Genomic DNA, 19307 nt, shown 5'->3' on the forward strand with positions numbered 1-19307 from the left:
TAAGTGTTTAAAAGATTGACTACAAAAACTGAATGTGAGCAGCTCACTTGGGAACATCAAGTGAGGACACGCTAGCTGTACATCTATATCACAGATGGCTACTTTTTCTCCTTCTCTGGTAAAGGATGGACCAAGGAGGAACGGGGGAGAAGTGCTTACCAGCTGGACAAGACAGACACCCAGCAGTAAGTAGTTACAGGACAACCATTTGGCTCTCAAACTTTAGGAGTCTGATCCCCCAAAAGTATACATGGTTAAAAAAAACAAACAAACAAAAACCCACAACCCGCTATGTACAATGGAACCCCTTTCCAGAGAGAGTTCTTAAAGTTATCAAGCAGAATAATCCCCAAAAGTGGAACTGCTTTAGTTTTCCTCCAATCACAGTTGCATAACATCTATTAAAAACAGCCATCCACGCTCATCCCTAGGATGAATACCAGATTTCTAAGAGGATTCAAAATAACACACCTTAAATATGATAAATGTACTTAATTCCCAGTTCAATAAAATATTGGAATATCAATTTATTAAAAAGTTATGTGAACTGTACATATGTAAACTGTAATATAGCTGAAAATCTGAAATATATATTTTAAAAAGAAAAATCATTTATTTCTGAAAGTATTTAAAATATTGCATTTCTGGCAGCAAATCTAAAAGAAGTGCTCTGGAATGGGTGCAGTCTCTCTGTGCATTCGTCTAGCATTCATCTTCAAGGTGTAAAGCATATCTGCTTTCTCATTTTCAGACACATTCTTGAGAACTGACTTGTAGAGACAGAATCCGAATTCCAAGAAGAGCAGCAGAATTTTAACAGGAAATACTATGGTTCTCGTTGGTGCAGACAACATACTTCCTGAGAGTCCATGACACCTTGGAAATATGCTAGCCATTCTGCATATAAATGCAAGAGATTGTGCTTACAAGTTACAGAATAAGTCTTTGATTGATAATTTTTCTGTTAATTTCCGCCAAGGCCACTGAAAACACGAAGGCCTTTTCATCTGAAAGGTTAGCATACATGTCAACTTCTTTTTCTTGTTTCTCTGTAGAAAAAGAAAAAAGTCACTATTAAAAGCTGTTTCCATTATCCATAGTGAATGCAAGTTACACAACAGTTAACTTATTGTAGTGTGGAATGGTACACTGGAATTGAAAAGAGAAGTTAGACAACCAACCCTTATGTAAGGGGGAAGGAGGGAGGGAGGCACATGTGCTAGAAGAGTCCCTGAATTAGCCATTCAAAAGCATGACTGAATTTCTACTTTAATGACAAAGAATTGATGAGTCACTAACATCATATTGATTCCTGACACAAAACCGTATTCACTGTTCCTCCAGGTTTTTCACAACATCTCTGTGAAGTTGGACAATTGTACCCCTATTCTATATCTAGGTAAAAACCCAAGAGGTTAAATATAGCGTCCACAATCACAGAGCAGATACACGGGCAAAAGTCAGGATCCCAATTCATCATCACGAACACTTTTCACATTTTCTATACTGCAGACTTTCAGTTTTGTCCAAACATAGAATAACGCCAACACTTCAGTGAGCAAGGGAAAGCCCTCAACTTCTCTCTGGTGATGTTGGCTTGTTTCAAGGCTACAGGCACAAAGAAGGGCAAGCCCTCAAGGAGTTCCCATACTACAGTGCTCAAGTACACAAGATACACTGTAGCATATGACAAATCCCATAGAATAGTACTTCCCAAAACACCAATAAATATTTAAATCAATTTAGCTAGCCACTGGTGGCTGACAATTCATTAGGGAAAAACAAACCAACTAGTTTATTCAGCAGCTTAATTGTGGCTGTTAGCTGAAGACCAGGCTTGTATGCACTGAAAGAGCAAGAAGAATATATATATAGCTTTAAGGTTGGTGCCTAGCTGGCTGTACAGCTCCATCCCTAAATCCAAGTAACATGCTGCCTTGGAATAATTTACAATCTCAATGCGATGCTCACTTGACAGGCCACTCCATCTCATAAATACACACACATATGCACACACTTTCTGACCACAGCACACTCTGATTTAGATGTCCTGATGGAACAGTCAACCAACAACGGGTAGGTGAACAACAATCAGCCCTGATAAGTAACAGTGGTTTAATCAGCAAGCTACAAGTCATTCATCTCTGACCCAGTAAAACTCATAGCATAACATCTAGGAATTCGGAGGAAAGCAGCGACAAAGGACAAAGTTCCTCTGAAACATCCAGCAAACATATTTGTAAGGCTTGATCAATCCTTTACAGAAATGGGAAGGCCGAGAACCATTCATTACATAAAAAACACCACACAGAAAAAAAAAAAAAATCCGGCATCCCCTTTCTCCATCTAATCACATGACTATTCCCTCAGCAGGCTCACACTCATAACATTTTTAGGTTATGTTTCACATCTCATTGCCTATCTGCTCTACAGCTAAAAACACCATTCCAATAACCTTTGCTAAAGTCAACGTTGATGTTAAACAACTAGGCAAAGAGAAACTGAAAAAATCCTTTACAACTGTTGTTTTTTTTTTTTAAGTTTAATACTGATCTAGAACTTAATTCTCTTGACCCAGCAACAGAATATACTGTTTAAGAATTTATTGATAACTCCAGTCACTTACAAACTTATCTTTACTGCAAGGATAACTTCTTAGTAAGGAGCATGGGACACAGAACAGATGCATCAGCTTTTATATACAAAGCAACAAGAAACTTGCCTTACCAGAGTAATACAAACCCATGTTTAATACGTGCAATGTAAGTGATTTCTGCGGGTTCTCTGTCTAAGCCAGACAATATTCTGTAGTATGCAGAGTTTGAATGAAAGCTAAGAAACTGAATTTCGCCGCAAGTCCTGCCTTGTAGTTTAAAATAAATCAGTTCCTATATGTTCACTCACAGGCTGCTCTGCCCTTTCACCCCCTCCCCCAACACCATTAATAAGTTAACGGTCCAGGGAGTGGACACTGTGCACACTGGTTATTCTGCATAAACCTCTGCAGTTTTCATATCTGAAACCTTCCTTTTTTTTCCCCCTCCAAACTTCCCAATTCAAACAAACTCAGCTGCCACCTGAACATGTCAGCACCTTCAGAAAAGCACTGTTAAAGCCTCTTTTCAACAATTTCTGACTCAATACGGGATTTTGTTTTGTGATATTAGAATTTCACTATGGGCATTCTCCCTAGAGGTCAAATTATATATACTTATTTCCTCTCCATTCCCCAATTTTTATTAACAAATCATAGACTTGTTGGGAAAGTTTTTTTGCCCAAGTTTCCTTTCCCTCTTCCCAAATTAGTGGCTAATTCTGAGATATCAGCTTTCAAGAATAAGTTGAAACTATTACGTAATCTTGATACCAAAGAGTATCAGTGATTAACACAGGTTTGCAAGCTATATGCATTCTTAAGACAATTATAACCCTCAGCAATAACTAGTGAAGAGCATGCATCTTGTTGACATTTTATCATATGCTATTCATAGGATATCATGGTTTCTACGGAGGCTATCTCCTGCTTCACAGCCCTATCTGAAAGTAGTTTTGACTCACTTCTCTATTATTAGCAAAAGATTTCCTTACAAAGGCACAATACTATTTTTGTAAGACATTAAAAATACAAAGTCTTTTGCTACGCAAACAAGAGGCTATTTAGGTGGAAAATATTCGGTTTTTCTGGAACATGTCCCACAGTTCTCCAGATCTCCTGTAATCCATTTGGCCCAGAGCCCTTAGACTCGTCATCTATAAGTAAATAAATCCAGCATGGACTCCCCTCTGCTCATCAATTTTGTATGGATTCAAAGTGTTTGGATGCCCTATCCAGCATAGTAAACTACTTCAAATGTGCACAAAGCATTAGCAAATGCGTGGGTAATACAGTAACAAGTTGTTGGGAAGGAAAGAATTGGGTCAAGAAATTTAATTACTTCAGCTTAAGTTTGATCACTTAAATGTATTAATCTTTATAAAGATTCACTTCTTGTAAAGTAGCAGGTAGGTTTAATAAAACTCCAGGCCACTCAGATTATTGGGTCTCACACAAGGGTAACCTCTCCCAAGAGCAGAGCAACCAATACCACTTCCTACAGCACCCAGGGTTAGGTTTTCTTTTTTTGGTAATGCAGTCAAGGTTGCTACTTACATAACAAGGCAGCCTGAGAACCTGTCTAGCCACGTATCATAGTCCCACACAGCAAAAGAAAAACGCATCACAACAAGATTACAATGAACTGTTTCTATTTTCATCAAAATGTGTTGTAGAATTTATGATTAAAAAAGGATTAAGTGACAATTTCTAACCAGTCAAACCTGCAAGAAGTCCCTATTTTCCGGTTATCACATTGCCATGAAACACAATAGAGGGAGCACTCCTTTTGGGTCTCAGCACTCTGCCATATCCTCTCGATCGTCATCAGCTTCCTCTTTCCTCCTCCCAGACATCTCTCTCTATTAAATCTGCAGCAAGAAGAGCTTATTTTGAAAAGCCCTTTTTTCTTCCCTCATTCTTCTTCCTAACTGCTGTTGAATCTTGCAGCTCTTCACTCTAATGTGAACCAGTCATGAAAGATACCAAAGAACTACTCAAAGGTACAGACATAACTGGGAACAGGCACACTATGTATGAAAAAGAGCATGGCGCAAGCAGGGAAGTAAAGCTCCCGATGTCACAGGTGTGTTTGGGAAGGAAATTTTCACTGCTGGGTAGTCTACACACAGATATGTTATCTGCACTTGTGTGCTATTATAATTCAAGTGTTCTCTGCCCACCTGTCGTTCATCTACAAATGGATCATGCATTGCAGAAGCCTAAGAGGCACCAGCAACCAAGTGTTTAACAGGCTTGCAAGCACTGTCCTCTTTTCAAATCCTCTTGGAGAGAGGAGAGAAACACAAACTCTAGTGGCAAGCAGGGGGCATCCAAAATACCCTAGAAATATAGAATAGGCAAGGAATAATATACTTGAAGTCCAGCATTAAACAAATGCTTTGGACTCTGGAGCCAGTTCTCAGTATTACGCAGACTGATACAAGAACTAGCAATATGAGTCACACAAAAATTAAATAATTTGGAGTAGAAGTATTAAAGTTGCTTAGACTGTTTTTACATAATACTATTAAGCAGTAGGTTTGCCAAAAGAAGAATACTTCTAAAAGTCAGCACTAATTACTTCACACATAGTAGTCAAGCCAATTTTATAAACCACATGGAAAGAGAAATCAATGTTAATTTGTTTTACAGCAATTGCTTATAAAATGAGGGGTTCTCTGCTGAATTCATTTTTATAACCAAGATAGCCAGACATACATATATATATACATGCATACATATATACATACACACAAACTGTTTGCTAAATATACCCATGAAACAACATAGTTGTCTGTGCGCACACACACAGCTTGACATAACCTGAAATAAGTCAAAGAAACAAACATATCCTAAGCCAACTTATTCCTAACCAATAAGGTGCACTACACTGGTTAGGGGCAAACATATTACAAATGGACGTGAACTCAAGTTCTACAGAGAAAGCTGAGGAAAAAACAGCAACAGTCCTAGGACCAATGGGACAGGACAAGAAGATGAAGGCAATCTTCTAACATGAGATAAAAACAAAACAAAACAAAAACACACACACACACAAATCCAAGACTCCCCAAAAAACAACCAACCAACAACCACCATCACACACTTATCCAAAGACCACATTACACGTGTACTTCCAGTTTTCTACCTCACAGCACTGGCACATAGTCACGTGTTGGAGTATTGACAAGAGATCAAAAACATTCAGCCTATTTTCAGGTAGGAAAACAATGCTTTCTAAATATCACTCATCCTTTCAAATTCTTGCTTTTCAAAGACTAAAAATCATGCACTAAAACAGGGGATCTTTTCTTTTAATTGCCTGGGAGGTTGCCTTCTTCTTTTTCAGAGGACAGGAAAGATGATTTACTTTAATAGAGCAGCCCAAAAACCTTGCAGAAATTTTAAAATTGAAGCTAGACTGACACCAAAATGCCTATAAATGATCCAATAGGTGCACATAGACAAAGTCAATAACAAATGGGAAAGTTCTGTATTCTGTGAAGTTAAATACATCCATATGCAACGAGGATATTAGATAGCATATGTATGCTCCTGCTACAGTAAAGCAATTGCCACCCATAAAAGCATACAGAATTCAAATTTAATTCTGCTTTCTAGAGAAAGAACACACTAATTAGAAACATCTTAAAAAATCCAAATTTTAATAGTAAATAAACTTTAAGAAAGAATAGATATATATTACACAAGAGAGACAAAAATTTGTGTTTGAAACATTATAAATTAAAGAAACTCATCTTTCAACATGGAAAAGAACCCATTTTTCTTCCCAAATAAATATGGAGGTGGGGAGAATGCATTTCTGAGTTATAGCAACACAAGGTACACTTTAAAGTTTCAGTTTTAAAAAAAAGAGTTATGAACATTTATATGAAGCCTCCCCTCCCGCTCCATCTGCCTTCCAGCTCTTTTAAGTTTATGCCAAGTTTTGGATTAATTATTTAGGACTAAAATTAATACCTTCAAAACCAGAGATAGTAAATGCAATGCCAATAGGCTCTTAATAAATAGCGACCATGAAGTCTTAGCCATATGCTTGAAGGGCTTCAAAAAAAAAAAAAAAATCACTCTAGTGTATGTAGTAAGCCTCTCTATTTTAAGATTCAAAACAGTGACTGATACAACGCAAGATACGTTAAAGTGATTTGAGTGTGTAGGTCACAAGGAACCTTAAGCTAGGAGGCGTTCTTTCCCCAGAATTATTATTTTGTAGAAATATGGGATAATAATTCAAGTCATAGTAGTAACTCAAGATGCCCTGCCCCTCCTCCCCTCTTTTTTTAAAGCTTTGCTCCCGCTAAGGTTTCAAGGAACTTTTTAAGCAATCAAGTTAGTTGTACTAAGTACACTCTGACAACAGACAACTTATCTCTTTGGTCTTTGTGAGATAGAGCAGTGGTACCTCAAGCAAACAAAGGAAAACAAAAAACCAACACTATCAAGCATTACAACCCACTGGCTTTCAAGTTACAGGTTGAAACTTGATCTGGTGCCTAAAAATACTGATTCAGTTCTTTGTAATTAGCTCTCTTCAGACACTACAAACACCATGAAATTACTACACTGGCTCTTGCAGCAACTCTCAGTGAAACACCATCTTCTGACATGCCATAATGAACCAAAATTGGGAGAGTACACAGAGAACTCATGGAGAAAGGCTCAATATACAAACCCATACTATGAAAGAAGTCACAGATCTGATACAGGCAGGTATCCTACCTTTAGGAGTGATCCATATGCGTTACTTCAGAGAAATAAGACTGCTTATACAGTTAACCAAATAACTGTATATCACAAGATAGAAAAGAAGATATTCCAGCTCCCTGAAGACTAATAGTTTATGCACAGTAGCATACAAATGGCCATTGGGTTTTAATAAAGAAATGTCTACTACAGCTTTTTTTTCCCCTAAGGATATGAGCTGACTATCCATGATGCCCAAATACCCGTCTGGGTCCACACAGGATAACCAGAGGTCTCTACAGACATGAAATAGTCGTCTCTCCCTCCCACCCTCCCCCATATTAAAATATCAGGTAGCAGCTAAGCTAGTCTAGTTGCTTAAATTGCTTGAGTGGTATAAAAGTTTATTGACAACGTAATGGAAAAAAGACAGACAGACACACAAAAAAGAAGTCTTCATACGAAAAGAAAACCCAAAGAACATTTTTCTCCAGTTCTCATACCTCTTTCTTCCTCATGCTTTTTGGCTGAGGCACTCTTAGGTCTTCCTCTTCCTCGTCTGCTGTGATCTGAATGGCTGTTAGACCTTGATCTCTTTCGGTTTTCCAAGTCTTTATTTACTGCAGAATTTATCTTCTCTCGCTTAACTCTCTCTGTCCGTCTCCTTTTGGCCTCACTCTTGTTTTCTGTGCAAATGAACAGAGATGGTATGATCTAGGGTTGTTGTCATCTTTGTTCTTAACTTACTGTTAGTGCTTGCCCCACCCAACAATCCTTTTTCTTTAAATCTCTTATCAGAAGTAGTTACATGCCTATAACTGTAGAAAATGTTTGCATCTGCACAATATCCACACAGAAATTAAGGTGTCAGATGCAGAATGACACTTCACTTCTTGATTACAGAGATTAAGTCTTTAATTACTTCAAACGCACAAAGCATTCTGCAACAGGAAACATTCACTAGCATACAAGAAATGCTTAGTTTCCCATAGCAAGACGTAAAAAACTATAGATCACAGCTGTCAGGACGGCCCATCACGTCCATTTCTGCTAGCCTAAAAAAAAAAAAAAAATCCGTTTACCATATAGGTGGAACAGTAAAACACTTCATCTGCATGTCTGTCTTCTGATATGAATACTGAAACAAATCCCATGGTCAGACACCAAGATGCTGATTCACTGATGCTGCCAGGAGATGCCACATTACATAGCACATATCTTCCACCAAAACTAGACTCAGACAAGGCCTTATTTTGCTTGTTGCTGAAGAGGTATATTGTCTTCCTACACATCTTAGTTGAAGGAGGCGTATTTCCATGAGTTGCACTTGCAAGTTTACTATGGATTAATGAACTCAGGTATTGAAAACAATACAGCCACTAGGGCACACTATTCAACACAGGCTAGTTGCATATTCACAAGTTTGTAAACATCATTCTGCAATAGTTATATTGTGATAAATACTGGAATCACCTTTTATTCTGAATAAGCTGCAGTTACACTTACTAACACAATACAGACATACATGGTCTTCCTACATATCTTCCTCTGCAAGAGTTTTCCTTCTGTTTATGTTGCACAATTTATCTTGCATAGAACATATGAACCAGACAGCAGGGTAATGTGTGACTGGTGTCAATACAAAAGGGACATTCCTCATGTGTAAAGCTGAATTTTGCAAGAGCATTGCTCTACCGGACTGTGGCCTTTAACTGATTTGGTAACTACTTTATCAGCTTTTAAATAAAAGGACCAGGGAGGGGGGGTGAAGAAAATTGGCCAATCCTTTAAGACAGTTCCACAGACATTGCTCACCTGAATTTTCAAGCTGGAGGAAGTTTATCTAGCATAACTTCATATAATTCCTACCAGCACATAAGCTACAAGCACCCTCAAAACAGTAATACAGAATATCAAATTTTATTAGTCTCCATTTTGTAGACTTCATAGATTAAAAAGAGACATTATAAATTTTTTTTTTTTTAAATCATGTTCCCTGATAGGCACTTGTTTCAAGTAATTCCTGCTGGCACTGGAAGAACTGATTAAAAAAATGAACATAAGGAGAATGTTAATCATGGCAGAATGCATATTCTACCAAATCCTTAGCAAGCACATCAAAGAAACATGCAAGGTGGACACACAAAATGCACTATTTTTAATTTAACCATGCAGAGAAAAGACTTGCCCAGTTTCAAACTAAACACACAACCAATTTTATACACAAAGTGCCATTCTGGTGCTTGTGAATAAGTACTGTTCAGCATAGCCTTTTTTTTTTTTAATGCAGAAAACCCAGTTTCAATCAGCAAACTCTCAAATTTGATCCCTTTGGCATCTCAAGAAATATATCTTCAAAACAGGATTTACAGAGAGCTTTCAGTAAAGAATTATTTTGCACAGTGACCAATGAGAGCAGCTAGAGCATACACTGAATAAATGCTAACAAGTACAAAGGAAGTACAACTGAAGATGACCAGCTTTTTCCTCAGAATTCAAGAAAGATTGATATATTGAGGCCTGCTATGCACAATGTCAAAGGAAAGTGAACGGACAAAAGTCAAAATTTACACAAAGTAGTAAAGTAGTAAAATACCCTATCTTTCATTTCCAATAAATAAAGAGAAAGAGCGTCTTCCTCCCCATCTCCATAAATACTACCTGTGATGGGTGGCGATCTCTCAGCACGTTTAGCATGCAGGAGTTTTCGACTAATAAATATGTAGCCACAGGGACACGATTTACATGCAACAGGAACCTGGGAAAACAAAAAAAGACAAAAATATTTCAAGTCATTTCAAGATATCACAGAGTTCCTGTCCAATGAAGGGGAAAGAGGGAAAAAAAAACACCCTCACACCCGCTAGTAACTTATCTTTGCATTCTCAGAGATGCCTCTTCAAATTCTGTTTGTACTGCAAAACTATGGCCTGTACTATTATACAGTTGCATTCAAATATGGTAGAAACAGGTTCTGCTATGAATCACCCACCAAGGCTTTCCTTAACATAGTTGTTCAAAATTAAGCTTGACGTATATAGCTGTTCTGACCGCTCTGTATAAGTTACCACAGTACAAGCCCTTTTCTCCAGACTGTCAGGAAGGGGGTGGGTGGAAGTGAAAAGCAAGAATGCAAGGGTGAGTTAGAATAATAATAGAATTTCTCTTCAAAGAAAAATCCTCGGTCAAAGCAGTAAGATATTCCCACTTTCGCTATCCCCTTACACTACAATAGGAAAAAACAAAACAAAAGAAAAAACCCATGAGTTAAAACTATCAGTGTATATTGAATACATTCACCTGTAGGAATATTTGAAACAGACTCCTTTAGAGAGCATGAGCAGCTTTAAACAGCAGGTAAAATATGTCCTGATGCAAAACGGATGTATTTGTACCAGATTCTACAACCTTGTTGCAGACGGGGCCATTGAGGTAGAGAAGGACGTAGTTAATCCAAAACGCAAATAATCCACCCACAGCTAGTCAAAAGCTGACTGCAAACTGAAGAGTTTGAGAGACACTAGTTCTTCTCCTAATCAGCTGAGCAACAAGGGGCAGTAAATTCCCCCAGCACAAGAAAATTTAAAACAACGTGAGAAAATGTGGAAATGCCACACTCAAAATGAAAAATGACAAAATCTTTACTCAGAGCAATTAAAAAAAATGCTGATAAATTATAAACCTTCACTTACAGCCAAGATCTTTCAGAATCTTTTAAAGTAGTAAGGAACACCCCATATTGCTTTGATTACGTTTAATACTGAAAATACAAATCAAAGCAAGTATAAACAGAGATTGGAAGAGATTAATGTAACACAACATTAAAGCAAAGTCATGTTGAAGCAGGATAGCAGGAAGAGGCGGGGGAAAAGAAGGAGGTACTTTCTCAAATGTAATTCTTTAAGACATATCTCCACAGGTTTGCCAATGCTCACTGAAACAAACAGGAATAAAGAATGACGACAGTCTGCTGAATACCAGCATTTTACCAGACCTACAGAAGAACAAAGTCTCAAAGTTCTACTGGCTAGAAAAACAAATGCCAAATTAGTACAGGAATTTGTAAAGAGGAACTTGGAATAAACAAACTATTCTGTTTTCTGTAGCACATCTGCAATTCCTGTATTTCACTTTCTGAACAGCTTACAGATATAATTTTGATACAATTTTTAAGTAATTAGAGAATTTTTGAACTCCCTTTATTGAAACATCAACTTAATAAAAACAATCCTAATCAAGGTCTACTTAACCTTAAAAGTCAGAATTTAGCAGGACATGTGTGCCTGTTTATCTCCTCGTTCATATGTCGGCATAAGAGTACCAAAGAACACTGTCTAGCAGACAGTTCACCTGCAGTGCTCAGGTGATAAAGGAGCTCCATTCTAATCCTGTTTTCAACGCTAGGGTCTCTTCCTTAATTACCTTTCCTGCTCAACCTAGAAAAAAAATTATGAGAAAATAACCAAATAGGGTAGGCACAGACCCAATATCTTTCAATGCATTACTGTGCTTAACAGAACAAGTTCTATTCTAGTGTTACATAGCTTGCACGTGGACATGTGTGCCATTTTGGGGGATTAGGCGGGAAGGGGCTTGCTCAATGAAGAACGTCCGTTATCCTTTGAAGGACATCTAGACTATCGGGCAAACTGCAATTGCATCCTGTAACATAATTATTAAGTAAAGGCACATAGTCTTGCAAACACTGTTTTTTACTCTGTTCAACATTTTCTTAACCAAACAAAAAAAAAAAACCACACATACTCATAGAAAAGAGATTACCTGAAGCTAAATTAAGAAGTGGTAACTATTTCTTGTGATTGACTGCCAGTACTGTAGGCTCTCTAGTTTCCTGGTGCTGTTCTTCGGTGTTGAAAATATAATCTAAATTACGTTTTTTAAGTCTAAGTGACATTTATGTATCATCTAAATGACAGCAGAAAGAGTTTAAGAGCATAAGTGTTACTCTAATATTAGATAGCCACAAATACTAGAGTATAACGATTTCCATGCATACCACTGGTAGCCCAGAAATCAGAAACAAAGTCCTTGTTTAAAGAAAAATGTAGGAAATGTTGGTATAGGACACAACCACTTAAGAACCGCACAAGAACTTCTGCATATTCCGCAGAGGGCTGTCTATTAGCATGAGGTAGCTGTTCTGGGGCAAATAACCTCCTCACTTTCACAGGAAGCTTTAAGGTCTAACTGTAGCAGGGCAAGGTTTTAGTTTCTTGCCCTCTCTGAAAACACTTGGCACTTGAGAACAGGCCCTGTGAACAACCTTTGTGCCAGGGCAGGACACATACACACATACAGTTCCCTGTTTGCCAAGGAAGAGTTGCTAACACAGAAATTCTGTGCTGACATGTGCAAATAATCTATTTTAGCTTAAAAGGGCAGAACAAAGTGAAAAAATTCAACATCAGCTTAAAAGGTCTATAATATTTACTTACTTGCCCTTCCTATTGGTGGTTTGACACTCACTTTAGATTTGGGCCCGGGGGGGGGGGGGGGGGGGGGGGGAACGACTTCCACACTCAACTCGTTTTAATTTCATCTTCCATCAAACAAAATACCAGAACTTGGCACATAACTTTCTTTTCCCAGAAACAGAACTTCAGTGATGAATTTCACATGTGAGCATTTGCAGTGGTTCATCTATTGCTTAAAACATGAAAGGATACCTCACACACAGCTTAATATTCCCAACTATTCTGGGATGAGTAGAAATGCTGTAAAAATAAATGCAAGTCAGAACAAATAAGCTGACTTTTTAAAACCTTAGTAAGTAAAGAAAGAGAGTTGTGAGGGTTTTTTTTAAAGTATAACTTTAAAAAAAAGCGTATACCAGTAAAGTTTCACGACTTAGTAACAGAAATTTGTTTCACATAATTAAATTTAAAAGCCTCCCCACACTCTGAGGCACACAACAGCCTTTTGCAGCGCTGTGCCATTGTCCCAGTAGAGATGCACTGCTGTAGCACACTGGCCTATTTTTATTAGTAGCTTCGTTAGAAGCAAAAAGCCTAAATGAAGACAAGCACAAAACATGGTAACAATCCAAAGCAACTGTTGTTGATGTTTAAGTGTAAATAACTCCACACTTTGTACATATTAAAAAACTGCAGCAAGACATAAACAACCACTGGAAGAACAGCTCAGAAAACTCCTGACAGATGTCGGTTGCACGACAGAAATTGCAGTGAGGTCTCAATTCTGCTGCTTCTAAACTACTCCATGAAAAAAACAATGCGACTGAACAGTCTTCTGACTAGCCTTAAGCATATTAGTCATCCAAAAGACAAATTGCATAAATCAGTAAGTTTATATTTTTAGTAAATTATACAGTTACTACACAACACTAGCGTATAAAACAAACGATTCTGTACGTCACACAAATCCTTTGCCATAACACAACTATTACACTACCCAGCAATAGGAACACTATTTAATCCACATCCCGAAGACAGGCTGCAAAGGCAATAATTCCGTGCTGTATATAAACACCAGTACACAACAGAGCAGAGACGACCCAATATTATTTTTCTTCGAAAATAAATAGCTCAGCAAACAGCTTCTCGCATTAAAATTACAGAAACATAATCTGGCGTGCGAGGAATCAAGAAGCAACCATGACTATTAGAAACCGAAAAAGAGAAGAGAGGGGGAAAAAAAAACACCCAACAGGAAGAGAGGCCGCGGTAAAGCGGGCAGCCGCTCCGCGGAGCGGGCACGGCGCAAAGCGGCGGCTGCCGCCGGGGCGGCGAGCACCGGCCCGGGCTCCGCGGGGGTAAAAGGTCGCTGCGAGCACAACGCGCCCGACCAGGGAAAGGAAAAGCGGACTTGGCCGCGGCCTTCGCCGGCGAGGAGCTGGCGGGGAGGCACGGAGCAGTAAGGCGGCTAGACCTCCGCCGGGGGCAGCGGCGGGGCCGCGCAGCAGCAGGGCTCCCCTCACGCTCCCGCCTCGCCAGGGCAGTAACGGTCGCGCCCTGAGGGGCCGCGCGGCGCCAGGCGCGGGGGGTCAGCGCCGCACTCCCCAGCCCCCCCCCCCCGAGCCGCAGCCCCGGCAGCCCCGGGCCCCGGGCGGGGGAGAAGGGGGGGCACACCCGCCGGCTGACAGGCAGGCGAGCCGAGCCGGCGCCTCCATCGTAACCGGCCCCTCTCCCTCGGCCCTGAGGGAGAGCAGCAGGGCGCCGCCAGGCAGCTTCCTCGCGGGCGCCTCACCTGCTGGTCGCACTCCGGGCAGGACTTGGTGGCCATCTTCACTTTCTTGGCCCTGCTCGAGGACATGCTCGCTACCGCCGCTGCCGCCGGAGCCGGAGCGCCGGCCGCCCCGCCTCGCCTCGCCCCCGCCCCGCGGCGGCCGGGGAGGGACGAGAGGGCGCGGGAGAGGCGCGCGCCCGGCGGCCTCGCGCGGCCCCCAGCGGCAAGCGCAGCCGCGCGACCTCGAGCCACGGCTCGCGCCCAGCGCCCCCGCCCCGCTCCGAGCCGCCTACAAAGAAGCCGTTGCTCCGCGTCAGCACCGCTGGGGAAGCACCGCCCACCCCGGCAACGGCGCGGCGCGCGTGAGCAGCCGGCCCCGCCGCCGGATTGGCTGCGTGCCGCGCGGCCGTTAGAGCCGTTTCTGAACCGGTCCTGCCCCGCCCGCCCGCCCGCTCGGCGGCGGCGGGGGGAACGGCTGAGGGCGTTAGTGGCGTCGCTGCGCCGGGGCGGTGGGTTCAGCTCCTCTCCCCTCCTCGAGCGCCGTGGGCTAGCAGCGGTTTCGGGCGCCGCCGGGTGCCCCCTCCCAGCAGCAGCCTCTTTCACAGCGAGGAGGCGGCGGCCGGGGTCGCGGTGGCCCGGTGCTTGTTGCCCCGCTCCGAGAGCCGCGGCACCCTTCGCCGTTCTCCCTGCCGACGGGGAAGCTGCCGCGGCGCTTCGCCGGGCTCCTCGCAGGTGATGCCAGCGGCGGCGACCTGCCGAGTACCGCCCTGAGGCGCCTGGGCGCGGCGCTGGGAGGAAATCGGGGAGAGACGATGTCTTCGGAGTGGTTCAGAGCTGCAAAATGTTCCAGAAAAGCTATTTGCTTCTTAGTCTTCATAATGTTTTCAGGGCCCGATGTCCCTCTAATTTGGGGTCAGGAGTGACAGGGCAGCTGCTGTAGCTCTATTCGCTTCCCAGCTGAATGTGCCCTACAAGCAGCGCTCGCAGGATGACGTTACACTGAAACATGTACAATCCTATTTCTAACAGTCAAGCAGCATGTTAAATATTGTTTTCTGAACTTAATGCAGAAAAAGAAAAGGCTTGGTGTAAGGTTGGGGATAGGGTTACTGCACTCTGAGACTAGCATTTCAACTTCTAGGGTATTAAATCATGTATCTAAAAGATCTTCTTATGCTTGCAAAATGGATATTTTTAATATTAATTTTCCTGTCACTCCCACCTAAAAATATTAATATCACAATGTAAACTAACCGCAGCCGTGTTTCTTGTAAAATACACTTTTTAACAAATATGGCAGTTAGAAATAGTCATTTCAACTCCAAAATTACTTCAAGAAATAGTTCTTAGATTGCAGCTTTGCATCAACATGTGAAAGCTTTGTATTCCTAGAAAATTTTATTTGTCATTCACCTCTGGAGTAAGAAATAGAAGAAAGTGATAATGACGGTACTGACATCAACAAAAGTTTGGATGACTTTTGCCTGTGTTACCAAATGTCTACTGCAGAAAAGTGTGGCAAAGTCTCAAAAGGTAAATTATTTTTGAAGACTGCTGTTTAAAGCAGCCTCATGTACAGCTGCCATCAAATATTAAAGAACTGTATCGGGACTGTAATGCTTTCACTTGGGTAGCATGAATGCATCTGTAAGGCTGGCTCTGGGCCCAATATAACAGAATTTTTACTGTATGTGTCTAGGTTAGATTTGAAGTCAACTTGCTGTGCCTAAGTATTGAGAAAAATCATTGGAGAAGAGGCAATTTTAATAAGACCTTTGTCTATGCTTTTATTTCGGGGAAATGAACTGAAAAGCAGTTTGGAGAAAAAGTTACTTTTACAGCTGTTCAAATGTCAACACCGTCTACTAGTTCATTACTGAGTTACTTTGATGGATTTGGTCAGTTCTTGGTGGAAACTAGAGAGAATATTTATTCATCTACCAGGACAACCCAAATCATTTTTCCCCACTAGGCAAATTAAAAAGACACTTCTTCCTTCAGGCAGAAAAAAAGACTAGCACTTCTAATAGTTTCTCACAGAGTACAAATCTCCCTACAGTTTGCAGGCCTAGGAGTCTTACCTTCCTGTAGCTTGTTTACCTTTCCACAGACATCCCAGCTGCGAGGTAAATTTGTCTAAAATCTTGATCCTTTTTGATGTATTCAGCTTACTTGTTGAGGCTAATTTATTACAGGTTCTGTGAGGCTTGAAAATAGAGTTCCAGATGCATAAAAGACCACACATACTCTAGATGAAGTGTTTTTATAACAGATTTCTAAGTGACATGATTGCTGTGCATAAATTAAATGTAGACTGTAAAAACTGAAACACCTTCTGAAAGGCCACAGAGAACAACAAATTACATATATTTGTTCTGAGGAAAATCTGCATATTTAGGAAACAGTACAGAGAAGCCATGTGATAAAATAAACTTTGCAACAATAAATAGAGGTCAGTTCTCCCACATTTGAAATGTGGGTCCTCTTAGTAATCCTGATAGTTACTCTTCTTATTTGACAAAGTCCACAGGCAACAGTTTTAAGGGGAAAATACTCATTTTAAATTTGAAAAACAAACCTCTTTCATGTCATATTAATCATGACCTGAGGAGTGGAGATTTCTCACTTTCAGCATTTGACATGCAAAGCTGCAGTTCTGCCTCCAAGTACAATCACTCTAAGTTGTTCGCAGCCTTCTCTTCTTGACAGCTCATCTCTGTGACCACCAGGGGCAGATCTCCAATGAGAGCTCCTGGGTAAAACACAGTAACATAACTCTAGGCTATACTTGTTTTTCGCATGCACACCAAGGAAACAGAGGGGTTTCAACCACCTCTACTCTGTTTAGGCTCCGCTTTTCCCACCTGGCCCATGTAAACATCTTTCGACCCTGCCTTTAAGCAGTCAGTCATCCCGAAGAGGCAGAAACATCTCAGAGCATCTGGGTGGAGAAGGACCTTCTAATGGACAGGGACTCCGTGAAGGTACTCCCCTAAATGCAGGAAATTATGAGCTATATTTATGTATTTTGTACTGTGATACTGTACTTTGTGATTTCACAAGTCTTTCCTATAGATATTTCTGTATTCATTAATATATGTAAGAGTAGTAATTGAAGACACTGAAATATCTATTCAGATAATAGATCAGCTATACTCTTTCTTTGTTGTTGTTTTTGCATTCTTCTTACATGTATTGATTTAATGGGAAACTCTTGTGAGATTTAAGCAACCGGAAGGATCTTGTTCAATAAAGTTTTCCTACCTCGCTTTTTCACTGGTAGATGTCACAGCTGGTCACTATGGAAAGTTTTGCATTGTTGTAACACAAAGGATTTTGACTTCAGTTGATAAAACAAGTGCTGACAGAGGTTACTGCTCCAGTTATACTTCTGTTTTTGCCGAGGTAGAAAGAAAAGACAGTAACATGAAATTCTCCAGTAAAATAGCCCCAACATTTTGATTTTGATTCGACATCATTGTCTGAACTCTGTGATTATAATCTCCCCACACAAATAAAGTGGTATTCTACATGTTGCAGGTATTACAAGACAAAATAACCATATGTAAGTATTGACTTTGCCTCTTACAGATAAATGTAAGATACACAGGAACACAGTTTAATTTGATCCAGTTTTCCTGAATCTGTCCAATGCCTCAACCACAAAACCATGCTTCCTACAATCTCATTCATAAATTCCTCTTCCTGAAGACCACTGTAAATGTTCTCAGACAGCAGCATACTATTACCGTAGCACTACCACCACCAGGATCAAAACAACAGGAAGAGTACTAGAGCTTTGCTGTGCCAGCAGGGCCTGAATTTCTGAGAGGTAAGTTGTATTTATATCATAGAAAGCACTTTTCAGATTCTCAGTTCGTCATGCCAACCCTCTCCATCCTTACAGCCAATCCTTTATGACGAATATATTGAACCAAATATTTTTATCATTTGCAATAGCCTTTCCTATCAGGGCCCAACCTATTGATTCTAATTTTTTCTAACCTTCCTCCTCCTTGAGACTCTATTTTGGAAGTGCTCTGTGCCCTCTCCACTCTTCCCCTCATTCCCAGATAGCAATACCCATCCCTTTGAGCTAAGCGATCCCGTTTGTTGCTCAGCCTCTGTTCCCTAGCAGACTAGAGCACATTCCTCTGTATTTGTGAGCATCTAGGGCTTCCCCATGTGTGTGCTGTGCTTTCTGCACGAGTACAGAGTTAGTGAATCGGCCAATTTGTCTTTTTCTTCTTTGTATCTATGTTTAGAGGGTGGGGTTTGTTTCTTTTCCCTCTCTGCATATTGCTTTCAGCCTGTAGCATGTCATTACCTTCAGAGGTCTTTCTCCAGACATGCATAAACACAAGATGGTTTTTTTTTTTTGATATAAACTGGGATTGTTGCCAAAAGCATAAATGTATTCTATGCAGACAGGACATGTAGATTTCATTCCCAAATCAAGATTAAAACCATGCAACCAGGACCTTGAAGGTACTTTTAGATTTTTTTTTACTTTTTAACTGAGAAGGTCTATGATGGTCTATGATGATGGCAGAAAGACTTATTTCATTTTAGTATTTCACAGGGTCTTTGTAACAGCAGGGGGCTCTGCTGCATATGTAACAGTATTGAGTAAAGAAGTTAATGAATATACAAGAGAACAGAGATCTATTACAATACCATGCCTTTCTTTTTAGAGCAGATAAAATAGTGACAGCTGTTCAACTATTCTAATACAAACAAAAATAGTTTATTTATTGAATGGAAACAAGATAGCACTCATTGCTGAGACAATTGATTATTA

General features: G+C 40.5%; 1 protein-coding gene and 1 long non-coding RNA gene across 3 annotated transcripts in view; both read right to left on the reverse strand.

Moving 5' to 3' along the window:
- Nucleotides 1–512: 512 nt before the first annotated feature.
- Nucleotides 513–14716, reverse strand: C10H16orf87 (chromosome 10 C16orf87 homolog). The gene is made up of 4 exons (XM_068955964.1): nt 14528–14716; nt 9962–10058; nt 7804–7986; nt 513–1049 (listed from the first exon to the last, which is right to left on the reverse strand). Exons 1-4 carry the CDS (start codon nt 14591–14593, stop codon nt 931–933), a joined length of 465 nt encoding a protein of 154 aa, XP_068812065.1. The 5' UTR covers nt 14594–14716; the 3' UTR covers nt 513–930.
- A 276-nt stretch (nt 14717–14992) lies between these two features.
- LOC104146345 (uncharacterized) overlaps nt 14993–19307 on the reverse strand; it is a 40211-nt gene continuing 35896 nt past the window's right edge. Inside the window, exons 3-5 of one of the 2 annotated variants that reach the window (XR_011143272.1) lie at nt 17771–17897; nt 17371–17498; nt 14993–17258 (exon numbers count right to left, since the gene is read on the reverse strand). This is a non-coding gene — a long non-coding RNA (uncharacterized lncRNA). Of the gene's footprint in view, nt 17499–17770; nt 17898–19307 lie in introns of both variants that reach the window. The other variant, XR_011143271.1, reaches the window with a different exon arrangement.

The sequence above is a fragment of the Struthio camelus genome, chromosome 10 (assembly GCF_040807025.1).
Source record: "Struthio camelus isolate bStrCam1 chromosome 10, bStrCam1.hap1, whole genome shotgun sequence".
In the NCBI taxonomy this organism is placed as follows: Eukaryota; Metazoa; Chordata; class Aves; order Struthioniformes; family Struthionidae; genus Struthio; species Struthio camelus.